General features: G+C 39.4%; 1 protein-coding gene across 12 annotated transcripts in view; it reads right to left on the bottom strand.

Moving 5' to 3' along the window:
* LOC124157741 (spectrin beta chain, non-erythrocytic 2) overlaps nucleotides 1-20,641 on the bottom strand; it is a 218,640-nt gene that overhangs the window by 115,876 nt on the left and 82,123 nt on the right. For all 12 annotated transcript variants that reach the window (XM_046532735.1, XM_046532724.1, XM_046532725.1 and 9 more), the window contains exon 2: nucleotides 4,528-4,787. In XM_046532735.1, the coding sequence (XP_046388691.1) occupies nucleotides 4,528-4,787 (260 nt within the window). The remainder of the gene's footprint in view (nucleotides 1-4,527; nucleotides 4,788-20,641) is intronic.

Here is a 20,641-nt window from a genome sequence, read left to right as displayed (position 1 = left end):
GAAACTACATGCAACAATTATTCTACGTAATTTACTCTTAATTTTAATACATAATTTATTAATATGTACATATGTATTACTTTTATTTTTTTATTTTTTATTTTATTTTATTTATTTCACACACCACCGAAAACAGCACTGTTCGGCCTTTACATCGGGGTTGATAACATTTAACAATAACAAACATCCATGCCCTGGATAAGGGTAACTTACCCAGGCGGGACTCGAACCCGCGACCTTCGGTTTGGCAGGCGAGGACTTTACCCCGCCGTATATTAAAACATAAAATTAATTAATATTTTAATCAAACAATTCGTCAATTTTTTAGGCGTCGGGGGAGGGTGCACGTGCCCCCGTGCCCCCACGCCTACGCCAATAGCTAATCTTTTCTAACAAGCAAGTTTGAAATATGTCCAACTTTGCTACCTACAAGACTCGTGAACTACCGTGGCCCAAGCGCTAACATACAATGTATTAAGGTAACTTTAGTTTCTCGAACACAGCACTCGCACTTATCTACCTCATTAGGAGACAGCACAACAGCTTTCCTTTCAAACACCTTTACTGTAGGACTTCTCCATCCGGTTCTTTAGGGATGACTAAGGCATAATTCAACACTGTAGTTCATGCGGAAATGATAAATGCAGTGGTGTAAATAAGAATCAAAGAGATCTGAGTGATAGTAATAAACGAAAAAGTGATATCATAATTCATAAGTCTTTCCGTAGTTAACGTCACTCATCATAAAGAGATACATAGAGCAACGACATATGTATTGGCAAAGGAAAAAAAACTAATAGTGTACGTCATTTTTCTCTTTTTCTACTCTTAGTCTAGCGTATAATGTGACGATTTTTACAAGGCGCAAATGCGTTCGTTAAGCTAATAAATACAATTTTGCTTGTAATTAAAGTTAGATTGACGTTTATGGGGCATACTTAAACCCATAAAATGAATATAGGTTTAGATATACATGTTTCCGGTAGAGGAAAGAGAAATATAATTCACAAAACTAAGAGAGGGCAGGTTAACCGGCTTAATTAATTTAACGATAAATTTTCAGTTGACTAAGTGAAAACACAAAAATACAAATGGAATCAGAAATGGTATTTCACAGAGTAATACCTGCAAAGCGGTATACACGTTTGGTACACAATATCCTTCCAGATAACTTTGCTAGATTCTTATGCAGCGAAAAAAAAACAAGTTTAATGGGTTTAAATTGTGAATGCGCAAGTCAATGGTTCCGTACTTCGCTTACGGATGCACGGCTGAAAGTCTAACCTACCCCAGAAATTTAGGGCATGCCCAACTCCAGAAAATGTTTAGAACGCGAAGCGTTGAAAGCGTCGAAGCGTTGAAAATTCCGAAAATTTCCACCCGTTGAGGAAAATCACCTTTACAGTGAGTATGCCGGCAGCATGAATCGCCCTCTCTCTCTCCCGCCTCTAATTATTATCCGTTAGGCCGAAAATGCGGTGGAAGGGCGGGTCGAGTTCTCGATAGGGGCGGAGGTCAACCGAGAAAGCGGAGGTGACCGATATATGGAACTGAAAAGAATCCTTAACGAAAGGAAAACGTTCATGATTTGCTCGTACATCAGAGTTTAGTCCCGCAATGGTTCATTTTAATGGACAAGCTTCAGAAAGCGTCATTAGGTCCAGGAGCCAAGCTCATAAAGAAAGTGATTCACTGGTGAATAAGAGACCATTAAAATGAAATAACGTGGGAAAACCCTAATTATCCGTGTGCCTAGGATTTCTATAGACTCAATAAACAGTGAAACTAGAAAAATAATTCAAAACTAAAAAAATTGATGGAATGAATACAGAAGATATATACACCAAGGATGGAATACGGAATGAAAAAAATCAATACGCTAATCCGTGATCCACATGGCTTTTTCATGGCGAATTTTATCCTAGGTGTGTACTTTCCACCCGTGCGCGTGACTGCGTACGAAGTTACTTGTTCTATGCAGTTCTTATGTTCTTTGGAATATAGAAGAGGTAAAAAAAATATTGAGAAACTTTTCAGAAAAGGAAAATTTGAAATACGTCAATGACGCAAACACGTTCGTATGTAACATTAGAACATGGGAGTTACAAAGGCATAGCAGCTTATTGAAACAATGGCTGGAAATGTCGCCAATTGTACGGACACACACTGAAATACTATCCCCACGGTCATAGCACGTACACATTTGAGATTCACGGCGTCACCTAGCGACACAACAGGAATGCTTCTAAAAATATAACCATACCCTGTTAGATACATCATAATCTTTTAGAGGAGAAACACAGAGCCTGTGAATGCGTAAAGGAAAAATATGCACAAACTCGCTTCCAGAGTTGGGATTCACATCAGAGAGGAAATTTTTAGGGAAAACATAGACCGGAGTCAGTACTCCCTCAAACGAAAAAGTTAGGCATTTGAAATGCTGATAAATGTTGAAGTGGTTCCACTGCAAAAACCAAGAAAAATTCACGACAAAATAGCTAAGTTTTAAGCAAATAACTCGATACGCTCGCTGGTGGGACTCTGCTCATTTCGTTAATTGTAGATCTGAATGAAGGGCGTATCCTCCCCTTTCTCAAACATTTAGCAAAAATTCCGGAAGGTCTCAAAAATACATACAAATCTCCCGGTTCTTCCGCTCAAAAGCAATCCTAATTAGTGTTCTGTAGGTGTTATAAGAGTGTTTGATTCACATGGAAAGCGTAACTAAGTGAAAGAAAAGGAAATATCGGCCGGGTGGGAGAGAGAGATGGAGTTGAAAGCAGTTTAGGGTGAAATTTACGACGTGGTTTTCATTTTCCTTTCTATTTTAGTAAAAATATTTGCAATAAGTAAACATATGCTAAGATATATATCTAAGGTTTCCGCGGCGTTTCTCCCTATGAGTCTCGGTTTCGGGCGTTCCTCCGCGTTGAGTTGTCCATAAGTGACGACAGTTTCTCCAGCCATCCTGCTGGCGTCTTCAGGTCAGAAGTGACTGTCGTCAACTATGAACAACTCAACGCGGAGGTACGCCCGAAAGGCGAGACTCATATATGCCAAGAGAAACTGGCGACTTCCCTCGGATACCGTGAGAGGTGCAGAGCGAGATTATACCCTTGGATGGCTATGATGGGTGGATGGCTTGAATGAAATCAGTTTAAAGACTGATTGTCAAAAACCATTCTGTTCACTGACATTCTGTGACTCCAGTTTGAGAATGGAAATCGACGTGAGTTAACTCTTAGTTACACGCTAAGCGGGGATTTTGCCGCATTTTTCGAGAATTCGGAAAGCGCGTTCACTGCGCATAGATCACTGGCGGTACACTTTGGTATTCTTCTGAGCTTTTTCCTCGACCAAGAACATTATCGCCTGCAATTCCTCAAGAAAAATTATCCAAAGTATTTATCAAGAAATTTGCATTTTTCATATGCTTTATTTTTTGTTTATAAATGGAATAGAAGATATTTAAAGTGCTTTTAATTACTAGAAGTTCTCAAAATGCGTTAAAATACCCACAAATTTTAATATATATTTAGGAAAACCAAAAATATTGAAGTGCGGCAAAAAGCCGCAATCGTGCTCGTGTGGCTGAGGGTTAAGGATTTTCATTTTTCATTTGGCCGCACGCGAAGGAGCCAAAAAACCCTTTTGAGGGCCACACAGACACGCGCCGAACTTTTCCCAAAATCAAAGCCATTCCTCACTCTCCCCGTTCGCACGCGCCGCCACGATGTGCACGTAGTAAGACGACCCTCACTCCTTTCTTCCCCACGGGAGCGCGTCGAGGCGAGAAGTCAGCTCCCCCGCACAACCAGAAGACACCGGATCGCCCGCCCTGGATATCGCTTCCCTCGCCCTGACTCACCCCCAGTGCGATGGAGACTGAGAGGGGGATAAGAACGGTTTGAGGATCTTCCTCGCCCTCTCCCACCCAACAGACGACACCCATCAAAGCATTCGGTGACAGAAGCATCCCACCCACGCCCGCCTTCAAACTCCATAACACACATCCTCCACTTCCGTCAAAATCCTATAACCCAAGCAAAGAGGGTGGAAAGAAAGGGTCTACGTGTGAAATTGTGTTGAAGAGATACTTTTTGGTTACTCTACGCATTTCTAGCTGTTGAAGAGGAATTTAGTGTTTTCCAATTTTGGAAATTTTCCACAAATATTTCCTTATACTTAATGGGACACCATTTGATTTATTATGATAACCCTATACTTAAATGTATCGAGCGTTCAGGCTTCACTTAGTGAAACCACATATCTATAGTGCAAAATAACTCATTTTTTTATGTTCCACAGAACATTATTATTCCGACCTAGGGTTTCAACTACTAAGTACTAGTAGATAGTCCTTGGTAATGGCTATCCAGTAGTCGAAATCTAGGGTCGGTATAATACAGTTTTGTGGAACATTACAAAGAGATTAATTTCGTACTATAACCCTGCACTTGATAAAAATTACATAATTCCATAAGTCAACCCAGATATGCTTCCACTTATGTGTCATCCCTTCCTCACCTTCAGGAGGAACGAGTTCATCCATTTGGTGAAGGTCTTCTTCTGGATGTAGAGTCGCTCCTCTTGCAGCGCCTTGATGCGGCCCGTCTCGAACTTGAGCGCGTCCTCCCGCTGCGTCATCGTGAGCGGCACGGCGGATGGCGCGGTGGACGACGGCGGCAGACCACCGCCCACCTCCCACCCGTCCACCGAGGAATAGGCCGCCCCAGACGAGCCCCGCGACCGGTAACTGCTGCCCAAGCTGCCTCGATCATGCTGCGCTGTAAAGATAGAGACACGGAAAGCTATTAGATCGATTTGAAAAAATATCACACAATTAATAATCGCAAATTCTCGATTAAATAAATTAAATAAGAAGATCCAAGCGTGATGGAGTGGAATTTTTCCATGCTGAAATAAAAACTTGCAATTTTCCACGATTTTCAAATCTATTCCGACCTAGGTTTCGAAGATGATGTAGTATCATCGAAGCTTAGGTCGAAATAAATGTTATAATCGTGGAATGTTGCAAGAGTTTATTTCAATATTCCAGCAAGTGAGCGATAAGGATCCGAGGGAGACGGGCAACTAAACCCCTGCCAAATGGGAATATTTATTGATGGTGAAAAATTATCAAGGCAGCAGCCACAATTATTTTTTTTGTTGAGTTCATTTGTAGGGGGTACACTTAAGACCGTATATCCGAAACTTGGAGTGGGGTGGGAAGGATTATTGCCCTAGATCAGCGCCGGATCCAGGATAGAGACAAAGGGGGGTAACCTACCAGCATTAGTGGGGGTCCGAACAAAATTACCACTTTATCTAGTGTAAAGTAGATACCAAAGGACGGGGCTTCAGCCCCTCTCTGGATCCGCCACTGCCCTACATCCCTCCTGACAGCGGCCTTCAAATGAGTTACGAAAAATTATGCGTATATATCTTGTATGCATGGAAGAGCATTAAATTTTCTATACTTTGACAGATTCTATATTTTTAAAATTACGACAGTACTGGACCCCAAATCACCTGGAATATTCCCATAATTCCTATCATCATCGTGACCTTACTGTACTTTATTTATAGTATATCTTAATGCGAAAGTTTATAATTTTTTAAGATAAAGGCATCACATCGTGAAAATGTTCAATCACTACAAAACGATAAGTTATTATCGAAGAAGCGACTATATCCTAAATCAAGTGCACGATACCCCATAGGTATTGGGCACGTTGATCTTACTATCAGGCATTGTGCACCAATTTCTGTATATACGTATTTTACATTAAATATATTCATTTTTCAACGCACTGACAATAACGCTTAACCGTGGTACGCAAAGAGTTTATGGAAGTGTCAAAATTGCGTGGCATAGTGGCAACGTTAATGTTTGCATTTTGCCGTGGAGAGTAAGGCATGAGCTTAAAAAAAACTGTCAAGTCACTGAAAATATAAGCAGAAAAAGTGACATTTTCATTACTACTAACCCTAAGATAATTTAATCAATTCACCAATGCGAAAGTGACTTCAATCGTTGAATGACTCCATTGTGGCCCACTGATGTCAAGCAAATAGGCATTCTCACTGATATTTTGTAGTACCAGCGGTACCAGCTCAGTTATTTGATTAGCGCACAAAGTGATTTGCAGAGTTAAAAAAAAACGCTAAGATCCTTTTATAGCAGACTGAAAAATTGACAGTTTCATTTCTATTTTGACAGCTTAAAAGTGACTGCTTCATTCTTACGATGCAGAATTTCCTCAAGTAACGCAGAAAAAACCGGCAAAACAACAAATTGCTCAATGTTGGGAAATACTGACTGATTAAGATTTAAAGGTTATCGGGGTGATCATACGTCAAAGATAATCAGATGTGATTTACTTCAGAAAGCCCGATAAAGATCATTTTATACATCATATAAGTATATAAGACGAGATACTACGGATTAGAAGCGTACTTATTGAAAGAACAGGTGAAAGGGCACGGTGCTCAAGTTCACTGCAACTTGAAATAATGACGATCATTTAACAAAATCATTATTAATTTCGTCACATTCACGAACAGTTAAAATTTAAATATAGGGTAATTTTGAAATAATTTAAATCCTAGGTCAGATATAGATTTGAAATTGGTAGAAAATGTCAGTTGGTAGTCAATGGTTGTCATTTTTAAGCGTTTTTAGTCTCGAACACGAGGTCCACTTCCAAAAATGTTAACGAAAAAGTAGGCAAACGACAGCTGAAAATACAAATTTCTGAAAATGAAAAAGATTTTTCTATAAAGCTTCAATTATTTTTAGTGGCGCGTTGTAAGATCGATAATTCATCCACAAGATTTTAATTCACAAATAAAAGCGTTGATACATCCGATTTTCTCTCTATATCGCGAAGGTTGAAGACAAATTGGGTCACTCAGATTAAGTTCAATTTCGCAAGATGTACTGACAATACGTATCACAATACGCACCATTAAATCTTTTGATTGCGATAGATAAAAACCTGAACATTTATGTTACGGTAATTAGGTCAGAGCGGCGGAAATTTTTCATCACCTATTTATGAATAAGATGCGTTTTTTTCACTTATTACGAATCCTTCATCTAGACGATCGGTTTCGAACATACTAAATTCGAAATAGGTGAACTAGAAGTTCGAATTATTGACCCGAAGATGATGCAAAGTCTTCAAAACCGGTCGTCACAACGAAAATATTTGTAAAAAGTAGAAAACTGCATCTTCCGTGAATTTACTTACCACTAGATGACGAAAAATCTAATTAAAATGAGAATTGAAATGACATAAATTAAGAAAATTACACATACACTATGCCCATTAACTGCAAATACGAGCAATAAGTAGCAGAAAATATTTTGGAGTGGAAACAGAAAATATATGTCCAGGAGTATCAACGTTTCCACTCATTTACAGCAGAAACCTCCTATCCCTCGGAAAACAACGCGGAAATCAAATACATCACCGAGGAAATGACACAAAAATTTCTCCAAATTAGAAGGTTCGAGTTGAAATCATCAAAATGAACAAACTCAATAGGAAAGCAATGCAGTGAAACGAATGGGAAACGAGCAAAAAAATTAAAAACATAGCCTTCGAAGGAGATATGTTTTCCCCACGAGCGAGCTAGAGTCAGTAATAAATTTGAAGTTAATGGTTCGTTGAACACGCTTATACACACCTCTAAGAGGCAGGAAAGTCATAACTCAGGGTGTCATCTGCGTATTCAGTAGAGCCATGCATCATGTAATTTCAACATTATGAAAGGGTTGGGTTTTGCCAAAAAAGAAGGAAAGGTTTTCCGCTTAAATAAACCGATCCAAAATCTTATCCTAATGACCAATAGCTGTGTGAAAGCAGACATTAAAGGTTAAACAACACCGCTTTCTTCTGTTTCCGGTAAAAGTCAGCACAATCATAATAAAGTTTACAAAATTCTGATCGCCGAATGTTAATTCTGTTAATATTCATTGTGCCAGTTTATATTAACTCACACAGATGGGTGAGGAATATATATTCGAAAAGGTTTTTTAAACATTTCCATGCTCATAAAGCTAGTACAAATTTCATATTACTTACATTGCCAAATAAAAAGATTACTCGATAATGAAAAGATTGAGGTATAAAATACGGGTACATGAAATCAAATCAACAGCAGCAAACTGAAAAATTGCAAATGTTAATCATAACGACAAAGCTTAACTTTATAAAAGAACGAAGGTCTTATTTTAATAAATAAAAAAAATGAGTTGGTTTTCTCCCTATATCCATCATCCAGTCGTACATCGTACAAGCAAAGATATCAACCTATACTTCAGTTAATTTTAGGGGCAATGAGCCATTAATAAAACAAAAATGATAGGGGTAATTGATAAAATATTTTAAATGCCAATATTCAAGCGAATATGGCGGCATAGAAGGCCTAGGGCATAGCAAACAGTCGCATCGACATTAATTTTGCTAGTAAATATTATCCGTCGAACTTCAGAATGCTGAGAATTTTTTATCTAATTATAAAAAAATAAAAATTTTCGTGTTGCAATAAAAGATTAATTAATTGCCTGTAAACAGAAAAACAAGCATTAATAATAGTCAGACGTAGCTGAGACGTAACGTCTAGCTCGCTCGTGGGGCAAGCATATCTTCCATTTATGGCAAGACCTGATTATTGTTCGTCTCACCATCAAACAGTAGTTACATATTCTAGAATCATGTTTCGTATCACCAAGCTAGAAACCGCCATGCTACAATCACAAACATTTTAATTAGAAATAAAAATTATATCTTAGCCTCCTTCACGCTTCAATTTAAATTTCATGCTTTTAAAAAATGCTTTTTCTTCACCAAATCATGTTAAGAATATACGAGATGAACACTTTGGCCGAGGGAGTCCAAGCAGAAACAGCAATTAGCGAAAAAAATGTGCCTCAAGGTCATCTAGCATTCGAGGAATCGTATCTCCGTCGTCGCGAATTCCATAGCAGCGAAAATGTAAACACGGAAACGTAGACGAAGAAAACAATGCGCACAACAAAGTCAGTCCTCCCACACGCTAGCGCTGGCGCGTCCGGGCAAAGTACAAAGACAAGCGGAGCGAAAATAATTGCGTTGATTCGCAACTTCTCGGCCCATTTTGCTGAACAATCGAAAAGCGCGAAAGAGACGGCGCATCCGGCTGCTAAACAACACCACTTTCCCTGTTTCCGGTAAACATGAAATTGCTGAAGAGGCAAGGTCGGTCGAAGGCAAGACGCAATCACGAGCCAGGGACAAGGCAAGGGAAAAAGTTGTCCACCCCAAGCCAAGATTCTGTTTTTTCTTAGTTATTTATACAATCGACTAAAAGGTTGATTTTCCATCCAATAACAAGTATTCACTTTCCGTGTTTGGCTTAATAAGTTGAATCATAAAGGAATTCGTGTTTTTATAGTTATTTACTCAGTGCACTTACATATCATTCGGCAATCCAACAGCAAGCATATTAAAGCATAGAAATACTTCTGCGCAATTAGCTTTTAAAGATGACTGTAGGAAGAATTCGAGTTTTTATTGGTATTTATCTAATTAATGATAAGTTACGTCCCGGCCAATGACAAATGCGTAAGTAAGTAGAAATTCCTCCGCTTAATTAGCTCTAAGACTGACTAAGCGCAAAGAAGAACAACGTTCGGATGAAGGTTGCTCTTCACCGCACAGAAGGTTACAAATACTATCAATCCATGCACGTATGGAAAAAAATGCTTGACATCATGGAAGCAGCTTCACCGATTTTCATACTTTTTACATGATCAGACCGGTAATTGCCAAAATATGAAATCACCTCCTATTTTGTATATTAACTTATCAACTTTTGAAATACATTCCGAAGAAAATACGGAAAGAACGCTTGATCGCGTCGTTTTTTGAATAAATTGCGTAAACAAAGCGAGAGCTTGGTCATTGAATCTAGAGAAAAAATTAATTTATTCGTCCTTCCGGCAAGACGGGCAACAAATCGGCAATCATTCACACCCCATAAAAAAAAAACGGTTCAATCGTGATCAAATTTTAAAGCATCGTAAAAACGAAGTCCATTTTTATTCAAATACTATTCGTAATTAATATAGTTTTGCCGCTAATGTCTTTTTAAAAATTCACGACTCGGGTAAAAACGGCCCGATTTTTTAGAAGGGCTTTTAAATTAGTGACCGTCACTCAAAGTGTTAAGATCGTAACTCAAGGAAGAAAACGACGATGAAGAAATGAAGAATCAGACTTCACCTCGACTTCGGACGGAAGCGGGGTAATGATGCGCAAACGGCGAAGCGTTCGTTGCTGACGGAGATGCGCTGCATATTTGAGGAGAGAGAGAGGAAATACGCCGAACGTATCGAAAGGTTGTGTTACTGGGTGAAATTCCGAGTGATGCAAAAAATGAAACCACTTACTCGACATATTTTTTTACCGTGAGGACAGAGCTTACCCTAAACAGAGCCAATGAACTTAAAAATTTACGACACTTATGTTAAATGCACAAATCAAAAGATATATTTCAGGACACTTCGTAAAAGTTATTTCTCGTCTGATGAAAATTAACTAAAATATCATTGGCAATGGGTCACATTTAACTTTTTTCCGGAAAAAAATAGTAAGAAATCGAGCGAAACACTAACCTATTGCACCAATTCGTACAAGGGCTGGAAAGTGACCTTGGATATTAAATAAAATCCTGAGCAATAAATAATTAGCATTAATTCATCATTAGGTACCTTAATGATATTTTTAGTTTAAGTATACCGGGACCGCCCACGGTGATAACATTACGGTAGTCACCAGTATGACCCAAATTGTGCGAAAAATCCACAGAGAAAAAAATCATACGCCTGCTCCGGGATTTGAACCCGAATCCCCGAATCCCAGATTTCCGGTCGAGTAATTTAGCCACTTTAGCTACCGAGACGTCATTCCAATCTTTTATTTAATCATGTTCGTCTCTTAACGAAGGTACGAGTCAACTTTGACGCTAAATGATACGAGAAGAACTACATCCCTATTTTTTCTAATCTTCATAAAGATAAGGATCAAACGAGAACACATGCTAAGAGAGATTAAAGGCAAATCTTAACTATTGGAGTAGAGGAAGGTCATTATTGACTACAACGATTCCGTCCAATAGTTCACTTGCGGCCATATATGGAACACCTAGCATGGAAGAATACTCGTCTCCAAGTTCCAAAATTAACATCATCTACTCTGACGAAATCCGGCATAATATCAGAACTAATCGATAAAAATGAATCAGCATTAATGTTTCCACATCAACAAACAATTAACAGCAACAACCAGAAAAAGCACTTCTGAATATTCAATAGCTAAACAGGATTTCAGATGTAGCTTATCCATAAGTGTCTCCCTTTCCCGTAGGTAACTCCAATGAATGAGAAATTCACATTGCCTTTAGATATATATGACGACGATTACAATGAAAATGGTAAATTTTAAGAATGAAATTAAATATGGAACAAATGATAGGCGTAAGTACATTCACACTAATTTTCAAGGAAAAAATATTCCTCTGAATCGGGAATCGAACCACGGACGGTTGGATTTCCTGTAAAAGCTGCCATAGGATTTAAGTAGCCTGGACGGATTAATGGCCAACGTAGTGACCAAGAAGGCCAAAGCTCCCTTGTTCGATTACCTATCCCTGGCAATTGGCGTAAATTTCACCGCCCTCAACGCGCCAGATTTGAAATGCATCACAAGATACGAGTATTTTGGCGAGGTGCATCGCGGCGCAGTGCTGGTCAAACTTTAAGCTAATACACTTTTTCTACAGACACGCGTGCGACGCGTCAAAAGGCAGAGTAAAACGGGGCACGGAATTGTGGAGGTTGGAACTGTATTAATTTCTCTTTATAGCGTGGAACAGCGCAAATGCATAAACGAAATTAGGACAGGGGCTATTTTTCCATCTCACTTCCACGCTTTCGCATGAGTTCTAGCAATTCACCGCTTTACACGACGCAATAGGGTAGTTTCCTTCATCAAAGAAAACGAAAAGCATTGATTGCGATTCGTTACCCACCATTAGTGTATTCAAAATATACAAATTATTTCGTTTTAGAAATACCGGTTTAGACGAATGGCAATGGTCCATTTTTATCCTCATTTGAAAAGGGCCAGATTGGCGCCACTTGGATACCACTCCACGTGACGTCACAGGGACCTAGTTTCTATTCGAGAAGATAGGAGTTATACATCGTCTGAGGTTACCAATTTAATCGCGAAAAATAGATATCGTCATTTAAAAATCTAAATGCGTGAAATACGTACTCCAGGTGTAATAATCTTTCGATTTAGGCAATAAAAAAATAATAGGAAACCACCCAATTCTGAATGCGCCTTCGCACACACGTCAGATTGTACAAGTACATGCCCCGTGTAAAACGGCCTTAAGAACAAGGATGTCAAGGGAAACGAAACGAAAAGTTTCGTTTCGACCCGGAGCAAAACGAAAATACGAGGCCTAGGATTAGTTTCGTTCCCACACGAAATTAAAATCACCAAGGAGTTAAGTTTCGACCCCGTACGAAACTTTACTCTCTGGAACGAAACTAATTTAATCGAAACTCCGCTGCTCATAGCTGTGTTTCGATCCCAGAAGTTCAGTGGAGGGGGATAAGAGGGAATAGTTTCGACCCATTACGTTTGACATACGTGTCGAGAGGTTATATGATCAAGCTTAAAAATCGAATGGCCAGTTTGCGTTCACCGTTCTCCTGTTAGTAGTAAAAAAAAAAATGTGAGTTCCCCAAGCATCTAATGGCGGCAGGCCGAGCCTCTACTGCATACAACCATACTTTCGTATTCGGTGTGCGGGTCGAAACTGAACGGCTAGAAGGTGAATCACGTGGTCCCTCCGGTGCGAAACATAATCTGTGTTTCGTTTCGTATCAGAGTTTTAGTTTAGTTTCGACCCGAAGTAGTTTGGACTCCGATTTAGTTTCGACCCTGAGTTTAGCTCCCCGGGTTTAAATCCATTTCGTTTCGTTTCTTCATTTCGCTCCCGGGAACGAAACTATTGATATTTTACTGGTTTCATCCATTTAGTTTCGATTGCCATCCCTGCTGAAGAGGCAGTAGTACCGTAGACATAAAATAGCGCACAAGGAAAGAACAGAACCTAAAAACTCCAGTTGTCCTAAGTAGACAGGGAGAAAATGCAGAGACCGGGTAGGATGAGGGAGGGAGGTACGGAGGGGTAGGGCAAGGCGTGTCGGGGTAATCACGAGGGCGTGGTGGAGAGGCAGACGGAGTCACCGGAGCAGATCTCCGGGGGCGGCCAGAGGGGGTTGACATTTTTGAGAAAAAAACTGAAGAACGCTTTGCGCAAGAGGGGTGAAGAAGCAGTGGCCAGCAGGGCGGAGAGGAGACGGATGGTGCTAATGTATTCAAGTTCTTCCTCGTATTTTTTTTAAATTTTAGCACTTATTTTTCGGAATGCAGTTATTCATCCGATTCAACGGTTCGCTAGCTGCAGAGAGAATTAGAGCATAACAAGTTTATCCAAAGCTATACTAATCCGCGAGGTGCACGAGAGCGATACGGTATCAAGCTAAGTTAAAGGTTATTAGTATCATGTGAAGTATAAATCAACGTCTAAGAAATCATTTATCCTCGTTCCAATTCGGTCTAGTTATTGAATAGATGACCGAGATATAATATATAAATGCATAGATATTTTTCCTGATGTCCAATGATTAAAAAAAAGGATGATAGGACTGGATTATGAAGGAAATTTGAAACAATCTGGTGCCCTCCATCACCTTATAACCCTTGTTTTGACATGTGCTCTTAAGCCAAAGGTGTGAATTACTGGTGTATTATAGCATTTTTCAGATGACTTTAGTCAACACAAGTTCATCAGTAACAATTATAACGACCCAAGGTCATGGAAAAGGTATTATACGGAGTACCTACAAATAAACGCTGTTAAGTTAAACATTTGTGATCATATTCTGTCATTCACTAAAGACGTGGGAAACAGAATTGCGGCGGTCAATAAAATGCCCTTAGCCATTCACGGGAACAAATATTAATCTAAAACCTCATGATGGTATCTTCTATGGATAGTAGCTTCCATACTGGTTTTTTTTACCATTGAAGCTACCTAAAGCTCCTTTTTTGTGTTGTTAAAAAAATGTGTGCATTTAAATTTGGAGTAATACATTAATTCATTTTAACAGGCAAAAAAGCAAGCAGAAATAAGCGTTAACTGAATACAGCCACCGAAACAAGGAGTTCATTTTCTGATAAAACCTGGAATAGGGGTCAATAAACTAAGTTCACCTCACTGGGTGTTTGAGCAAAAACGTTACATCAGCATGATTAAGAAGGTAGATTGAACAGTGGTGAGAGTTCTGAATCGAGGATGAGAGCGATGAATATTAATGAAAACATTTGACCTTATACATTTAAAAAATTAGCAGATCCGCCATCATTAAGGCGTCACACTTTCTCAACACTGGCAATCAACAGATTAATTATTTCATTCTATGTCTGAGCGCTACACTTGCGAGACTGGGCTAGACGAAGATGATATTGTGAAGTAAATAGGAGACCGTGAAACTATAATGTGATGATTTACGACTCATCTGGAGCAAATGAAGTGATATGTTGGTTAAAAATCTCTTAGGGCAATGTCCGCGTCAATTTTCGGGTCGTTCCAATGTTTCGCGACCGATGCTGGTCGCTTTTTCTAGGGAATATTTTTTAAATGCATTCGGTCACGGATTGGCTTGAATAAGCAGCCAGCGGTATGGAAACGTTGGCGCCACCCAAAAATTGACGCGGTGATGTAGCCCAAAAAGTTATTTGATAAACACGACGAGTACCCGCGAAAGTTTGAACGAAGAATAAGAAACGATAGTTGATTATTTTATTTTTTACTTCCGCCGTCGAGTGAAACCTATTAGACTCTGTCGGTGACCCGACCATCATGACAGCCGAGGAAAACCATTGACCATGTCCACTTCGCTTGGAATTGAAAATTACAGCTAAGGCCTGAATATTTCGTAACGGAGCCACCGACGCACGTAATGCCATTGCCACGGTTGGCGGAACTGCCCGCGGCGAAATTGAATTGAAAACCTCTCTCCCCGGCGTTGAACCGCCCGATAAGAATTAGTTTAGATTTGTCCAGGTACATAAAATCGCTACTTAGGATTCGGGAATCGCCTTATCATACGCACCTAAAAACTTAAAAACTGAACTACCGAGAACAAAGTACTCACGCCAGCAAGATCATTTCACTAAAAATCGCGAGTACAGGGAATCGTCAGTATAAGTGTATACGACAAGGATTTGCGCATACAAAGTAATCGTTACTCCGTACTTTCATACGGAATTGTAACAGTATCGGTAGTAATAGATACCAGAGAGCAATCGTATAAGCCGCCTCTAATAATTATAACGGTGTTATATCCACAGACAGAGAAATGGAATTCAAAAGTTTCAAATGACTTGTTCTTCAATAAGAGATGGACACCAAGGCAGGATAACAATTATGCGTGGCAGACTATGAATGGCAGGCTCTATAATCTCACCATTCGAGCGAGTTAATGTTATCATTCGATCGAATTGGTTCAAAAGCCTTCCGCCAATGCTCAAGGCGGACTGTTCCAAAGCACGTAAGAGATCGTAATGCGGCTGATAAAATCCCATCTGAAGACAATTCACAGGAGGATACCTCAATAGATCGTTAAGTTGCCAACTTGTCCATTACGCAATACAAGCGTTTCATGAGAGAATTATTGAAGCACTTTTTTGCTCTAGTGCCAACGTCAAAAACTGATGATCGATATATACAATGATCACCGCATAAATAAATTTAACCCGCAAGATAACCAATTACAGTCCTAAATTTTTCAATGATTTGCAAGAAGGGTAAACAATTAAATATACATAAAAATGGAAGCACGGGGTAATAAAACGATTGAAATTCACCTTTAGATTAATTTTAACATTACAGTCATACACCCCCACTAAAAAGAGGAGTCATTCATTCTCATTAACAACTAATCATTACCCTTGTCGTGTAAATAAGAAGACATGATGATACTTGATAAACGATAAAATCTCTGGGAGATTTGGGCTCAGGATCTTTACCACAGAATTAAGTAGCGAAAAAAATATGCTCAACTATATAGCTATATATCGCATAGAATTGACCAAACAACCGAACCAATGTGTGTCCTTAAATGAGAATAAAAGAACAAATACCGAAACCGCTCGAAAATGCAACATCATCTGCGCAAATTCAAAGTTATTTCGTGCGAAATAACATCTGGTCATGTAAATAAGTTGCCATAATGATATTTGAGACATGGTTACATCTATGGAAGGTTCGAGCTCAGGAGCTTTATGACATAATAATTCATAAAAAAAACTAGTTTCAACTATATCGTTATATATAGCACAGCATTAGCCAAACAACCGAGCCAATATTTCTCGTCACATGAAAGGAATCATATGAGAATAAAAGAACTAATATAGAAATCGATCGAAAATGTTCCATCATCTGCGCAAATTTAAGGTTACCTCGAGCGAAACAACATCTCCCACGGTCTTAAAAGCTTAAGTGTAATAAATGTATTACTAAAAAAATAAAAATGAAAATTCAATAATGACAGAGACCATCGCAATCACTTGAAAGCAACATGGGAATCAAGATTAATGTTCACCAAAGAGTAGCGGGTTTTCGGAGACCATAACCCTCGCCCATCATCTATCCCAAACGGCAGCGATGGTTGATTAAACTCGGCGGCCAATAAAATTAATCGAGGCTTTTAATACTACTCGGGGATTCCCCTCACGTCGACTTCCACCCTCGCAACTTGGAGAAGCATTCAAGGAATCTAATTGGCAAATTCGGACGGCGAGCCTTGAGGACGAGACCGGATGCTTTCCGTTTGGTTTTCGCTTTTTTTTATTTTTCGTTCGGGCACTAAAAACTCGTCCCGCGCATCTTCACCATAACGTTCCAGCCGAAGAGGAAGGCGACGGAGGAAAAAAAAGATATAGGAAAAAAGAGGTGGTCGGAAGAAAAGGCAAGTGGGGAGGAATTAATGGGAAATGATCACAGTGAACGCGAGCTCAACTAACGACGGTATTGACTTATAATCGAAGTAGAAACGAATCGAAAAACAGTTGTAACGCGAATGACCATGCCAATCAATTAACTTCAATTTAATTATCATGGAAAATCGCATGGCATCATGGGAACATCGATTGACTAATAATGATAGAGATGGCATGACAAGATAAAATTGAATGAGCGGTGACAATGGAATAACCACTCGCAATTGACTGACTACCGATAATCGAATGCCCGTAAACAATCGAACAACAGCAAAACATCGATAATAGATTTACCATCGACATTAGCACGAGCGTCGCCCATCGAAGTAGATTTGTCACTCATCGCAAAACTATTAATCACATCCTCGATATACGAAATCATTGAAGATAGGTTTATCGTGTCACTAAAGTATAAACAATCAAAGGATTAGTTTTAGTACAACTAACTCTGCCATATTCCGGACCCCGTCGAACTTAGATGGTGCGTTTTAATTCTTAGGATAGAAACGCCCAATTGCAAAAGTTTTGCTCACGATCAAGGAATCCTGACAGGAATATTTAATTACGATAATTCATAAATATTCAACTGACATTTTACGCCACTCAACGTCCGAATTTTCCACATTTTCGCATTTTAAAATAATGGACCGACGTCCTTCTCGAAATGGCCCATTTCAGCTGAACCCCTCGAACGGTACATAAATGGCAATCGCCATTCCATTGTAGTATGAAACTTCGACAATAGTTACATAGGAGTTCAGAGCTAACTGGACCAATTCGGCTACTTCTCTCCAGCAGTACCTCGCGAAAGGAGAAACCTTCATAGATACAATACGCACGGTTGGAAGATGATGGGATGGAGGAGGCTGGAGGAACCAAGCCAGGATAGATGGGGGTGCAAATGGAGTCGGGGAGGAGGGGGACAGATGGCTCGAGACGTCTTGGAATTCGCTTCGGAAGACGACGCGGCAGACTCCCCCCCCCCCCCACCCCTCCTTCCTCATTCTCTCTCTCCCCCAGGCAACAAACGCGAAGCGGAAATTAGTGGCTGTCCAAAACCAGGAACCAGAGAGTCTGCTAATTGTCCATCAGTTACTTTACTCTCCAAGCTTATCAAAAAAACATTGCAAAAAATATTATCTATGAACAAAATCAATGCGGTCATTTACTATAAACCCAATTCATCATTTAGTAAAAGAAATAAATAAATAAGTTGGTATAAGTTATTGTTAACGGTGGTAACGGTGCTAAGTGATTCCTCGGTCACACTTCGATTCATCATTTGGAAATAAATTCGAAATGAGTATTAAGTGCTATACATACGTATTTAAAACCATTAATGATTTTTAAAAAAATAAAACACCAACTTCTTTTTTACGTACTACAAAAACTAACAACAAGCTGTTCCCTGATACTTTAGACCATTTACGCTAAAATTGAGTGAGTTTCTCCCAAATGAAAAGTAATGGCGAGCCACTGCTGAATTCATTTATTGGTGAAATACCTCCTTCCCTGATTAGATTCCAGAACTCCTGCTAATAAAGAAATGCATTAAAATATCATCAATGGCCATTGAATAACTGGTAATAAAATGGTGAACAGCTAATTAGTTTTTTTAAATATTTACCATTTAAAGGTAATCGGTGGAAGGTGAAGCCTTCGACCGGGAGACTCTGACTGTAGTGTCAACGAAACTGTTGCAAACAAAAGCCAACAGACGTGGTAAGAACCCGAAGATAATTCAGGAATCATCATTTCAACGCCAGGAAAATCTTCTAATCTACAATCGGCGACGAATTCCTGACGGATTTTTCAGTAATTGATGAACATTAACCATTTTCAGCAGCACTTTTCTCTTAAGGAAATAACAAATTTCCAGCTGCATCCTTGGACCGTGGACCGACTTATTTTTTTTATTGTAAAGCGGATTGGAATGAGGGGTTCCGGAAGTAGGAATGGGAGGAGGTTTTTTTTGTTTCCCCTGACAACCGAATTAGAAGACGGATGACGAGAAGGGTGAGAGCAGGGGCGGTTTAAGAGGTGAACAAAGTATGCGGCGGCATAGGACTACAACCACAAGGGAGTGCCTATGTGCTCATTACTAATCAAACAAGGAGATTTAAGGTTGAGAGTTGATATACTCCACAAAATTACTGTAGAATTAAGGATACATCTTAAAGTGGATACCCATACCCCCACTACTCGGGGTGATTTACTTACATTTTTTACCCTGAATTTTTATATATAAATGGTTTTTAAGCACTAAAAATATCACATTCACTCAAGCACCTTATAAGCTCACGCTTATAAATAAGTTTTGACCCTTATTCCTTAAGTACTTGAATTTATTTTAAAATGTATCCATAGTGAATCCCCACTAGATTATTTTTAGGGGGTGGCATGTTTTACGCTTACCGATGCCTGGTCAAAGGGGCCCGGGCCCTGGGCCACCCACCAAACATGAGCATTCAGCCAACATAGAGGTAATTCACCAAAATCGGAAAAACAGAAAAAAAATCATGCATGATGGTACTCTAATTGAAGCTGGGTTATTTTTTGGTTAAAATTTATTCGTCAACATTGATGTAAATAAATGGTTAACGCTGCTGCCTTGGCAATTTTACTTAGTTTTACTTAATTTTACTTAGTAATCGTAGTAATTTCACTCTCAGGCTGAGAGAGAAGTTATAATTTCGAAAGCTCCGAGTTCTATTTTTCCCGTGTTAGTTTTTCTTTTTGTGTGTCTATGTTTAAGTGATAGTGACTTGAACCATTTATATTATGTGCTATCTGCATCTCATTTTTCCACAACGTTATTTATATACATATTTATATATATGTTACGCTATTTATATATATTGTAACCTAATTATTTTGCTGAAAATTGTGTTACATTTCCTGTTATTACGTTAGTAATTTCAGCACCTTGAAACAGTGGGCCTACCGGCCTCTCACCAAAGTGGACCCCGGGCCATCCACATCCTAATTCCGGCCCTGGGGCTTACACTAGAAAAACGTCTGGAACCGGCCTTGGGTGTGAGCAATAGGACGAGACAGGATATCCCATGAACTAGTGCGAAAGAGCGAATGTGAAGCAAGGGCAATCATGAAAGGATGATGCGTCTGGAGGAAAGGGAGCGGAAAGCGAAACACTCGCGGCCACCGTGAAATCTCCATTTAACGCTGGAAACCACATTTGGAATTGACATTCAAGAGGACGCTTGACGAGTTTCCCCGCACGACGACTCGCATTAAAAGAACAGTTATGCGTCCCCCACACATCTGTGCACACTAATGATACGACGACGTTTAACACTTTGAAGAGGAAGTCGGTGCTAATCTAAAGATAAAATACAGTTACTGAGGACGTTTCGACTCGCGACGGTGAATGTGTGAACCCGCTTCTATTAGTGCAACATCAGCGATCGCTTTGGGCGCCAAGCTGCGAGAGGCGCCAAATTGTGACAAATAATGTACTCCATCAATGATAACATAATGGAAAAATT

The sequence above is a fragment of the Ischnura elegans genome, chromosome 4 (assembly GCF_921293095.1).
Source record: "Ischnura elegans chromosome 4, ioIscEleg1.1, whole genome shotgun sequence".
Lineage (NCBI taxonomy): Eukaryota > Metazoa > Arthropoda > Insecta > Odonata > Coenagrionidae > Ischnura > Ischnura elegans.
The sequence above is the reverse complement of the archived record's forward strand: the minus strand, read 5'-3'. Positions and strand labels throughout refer to the sequence as shown.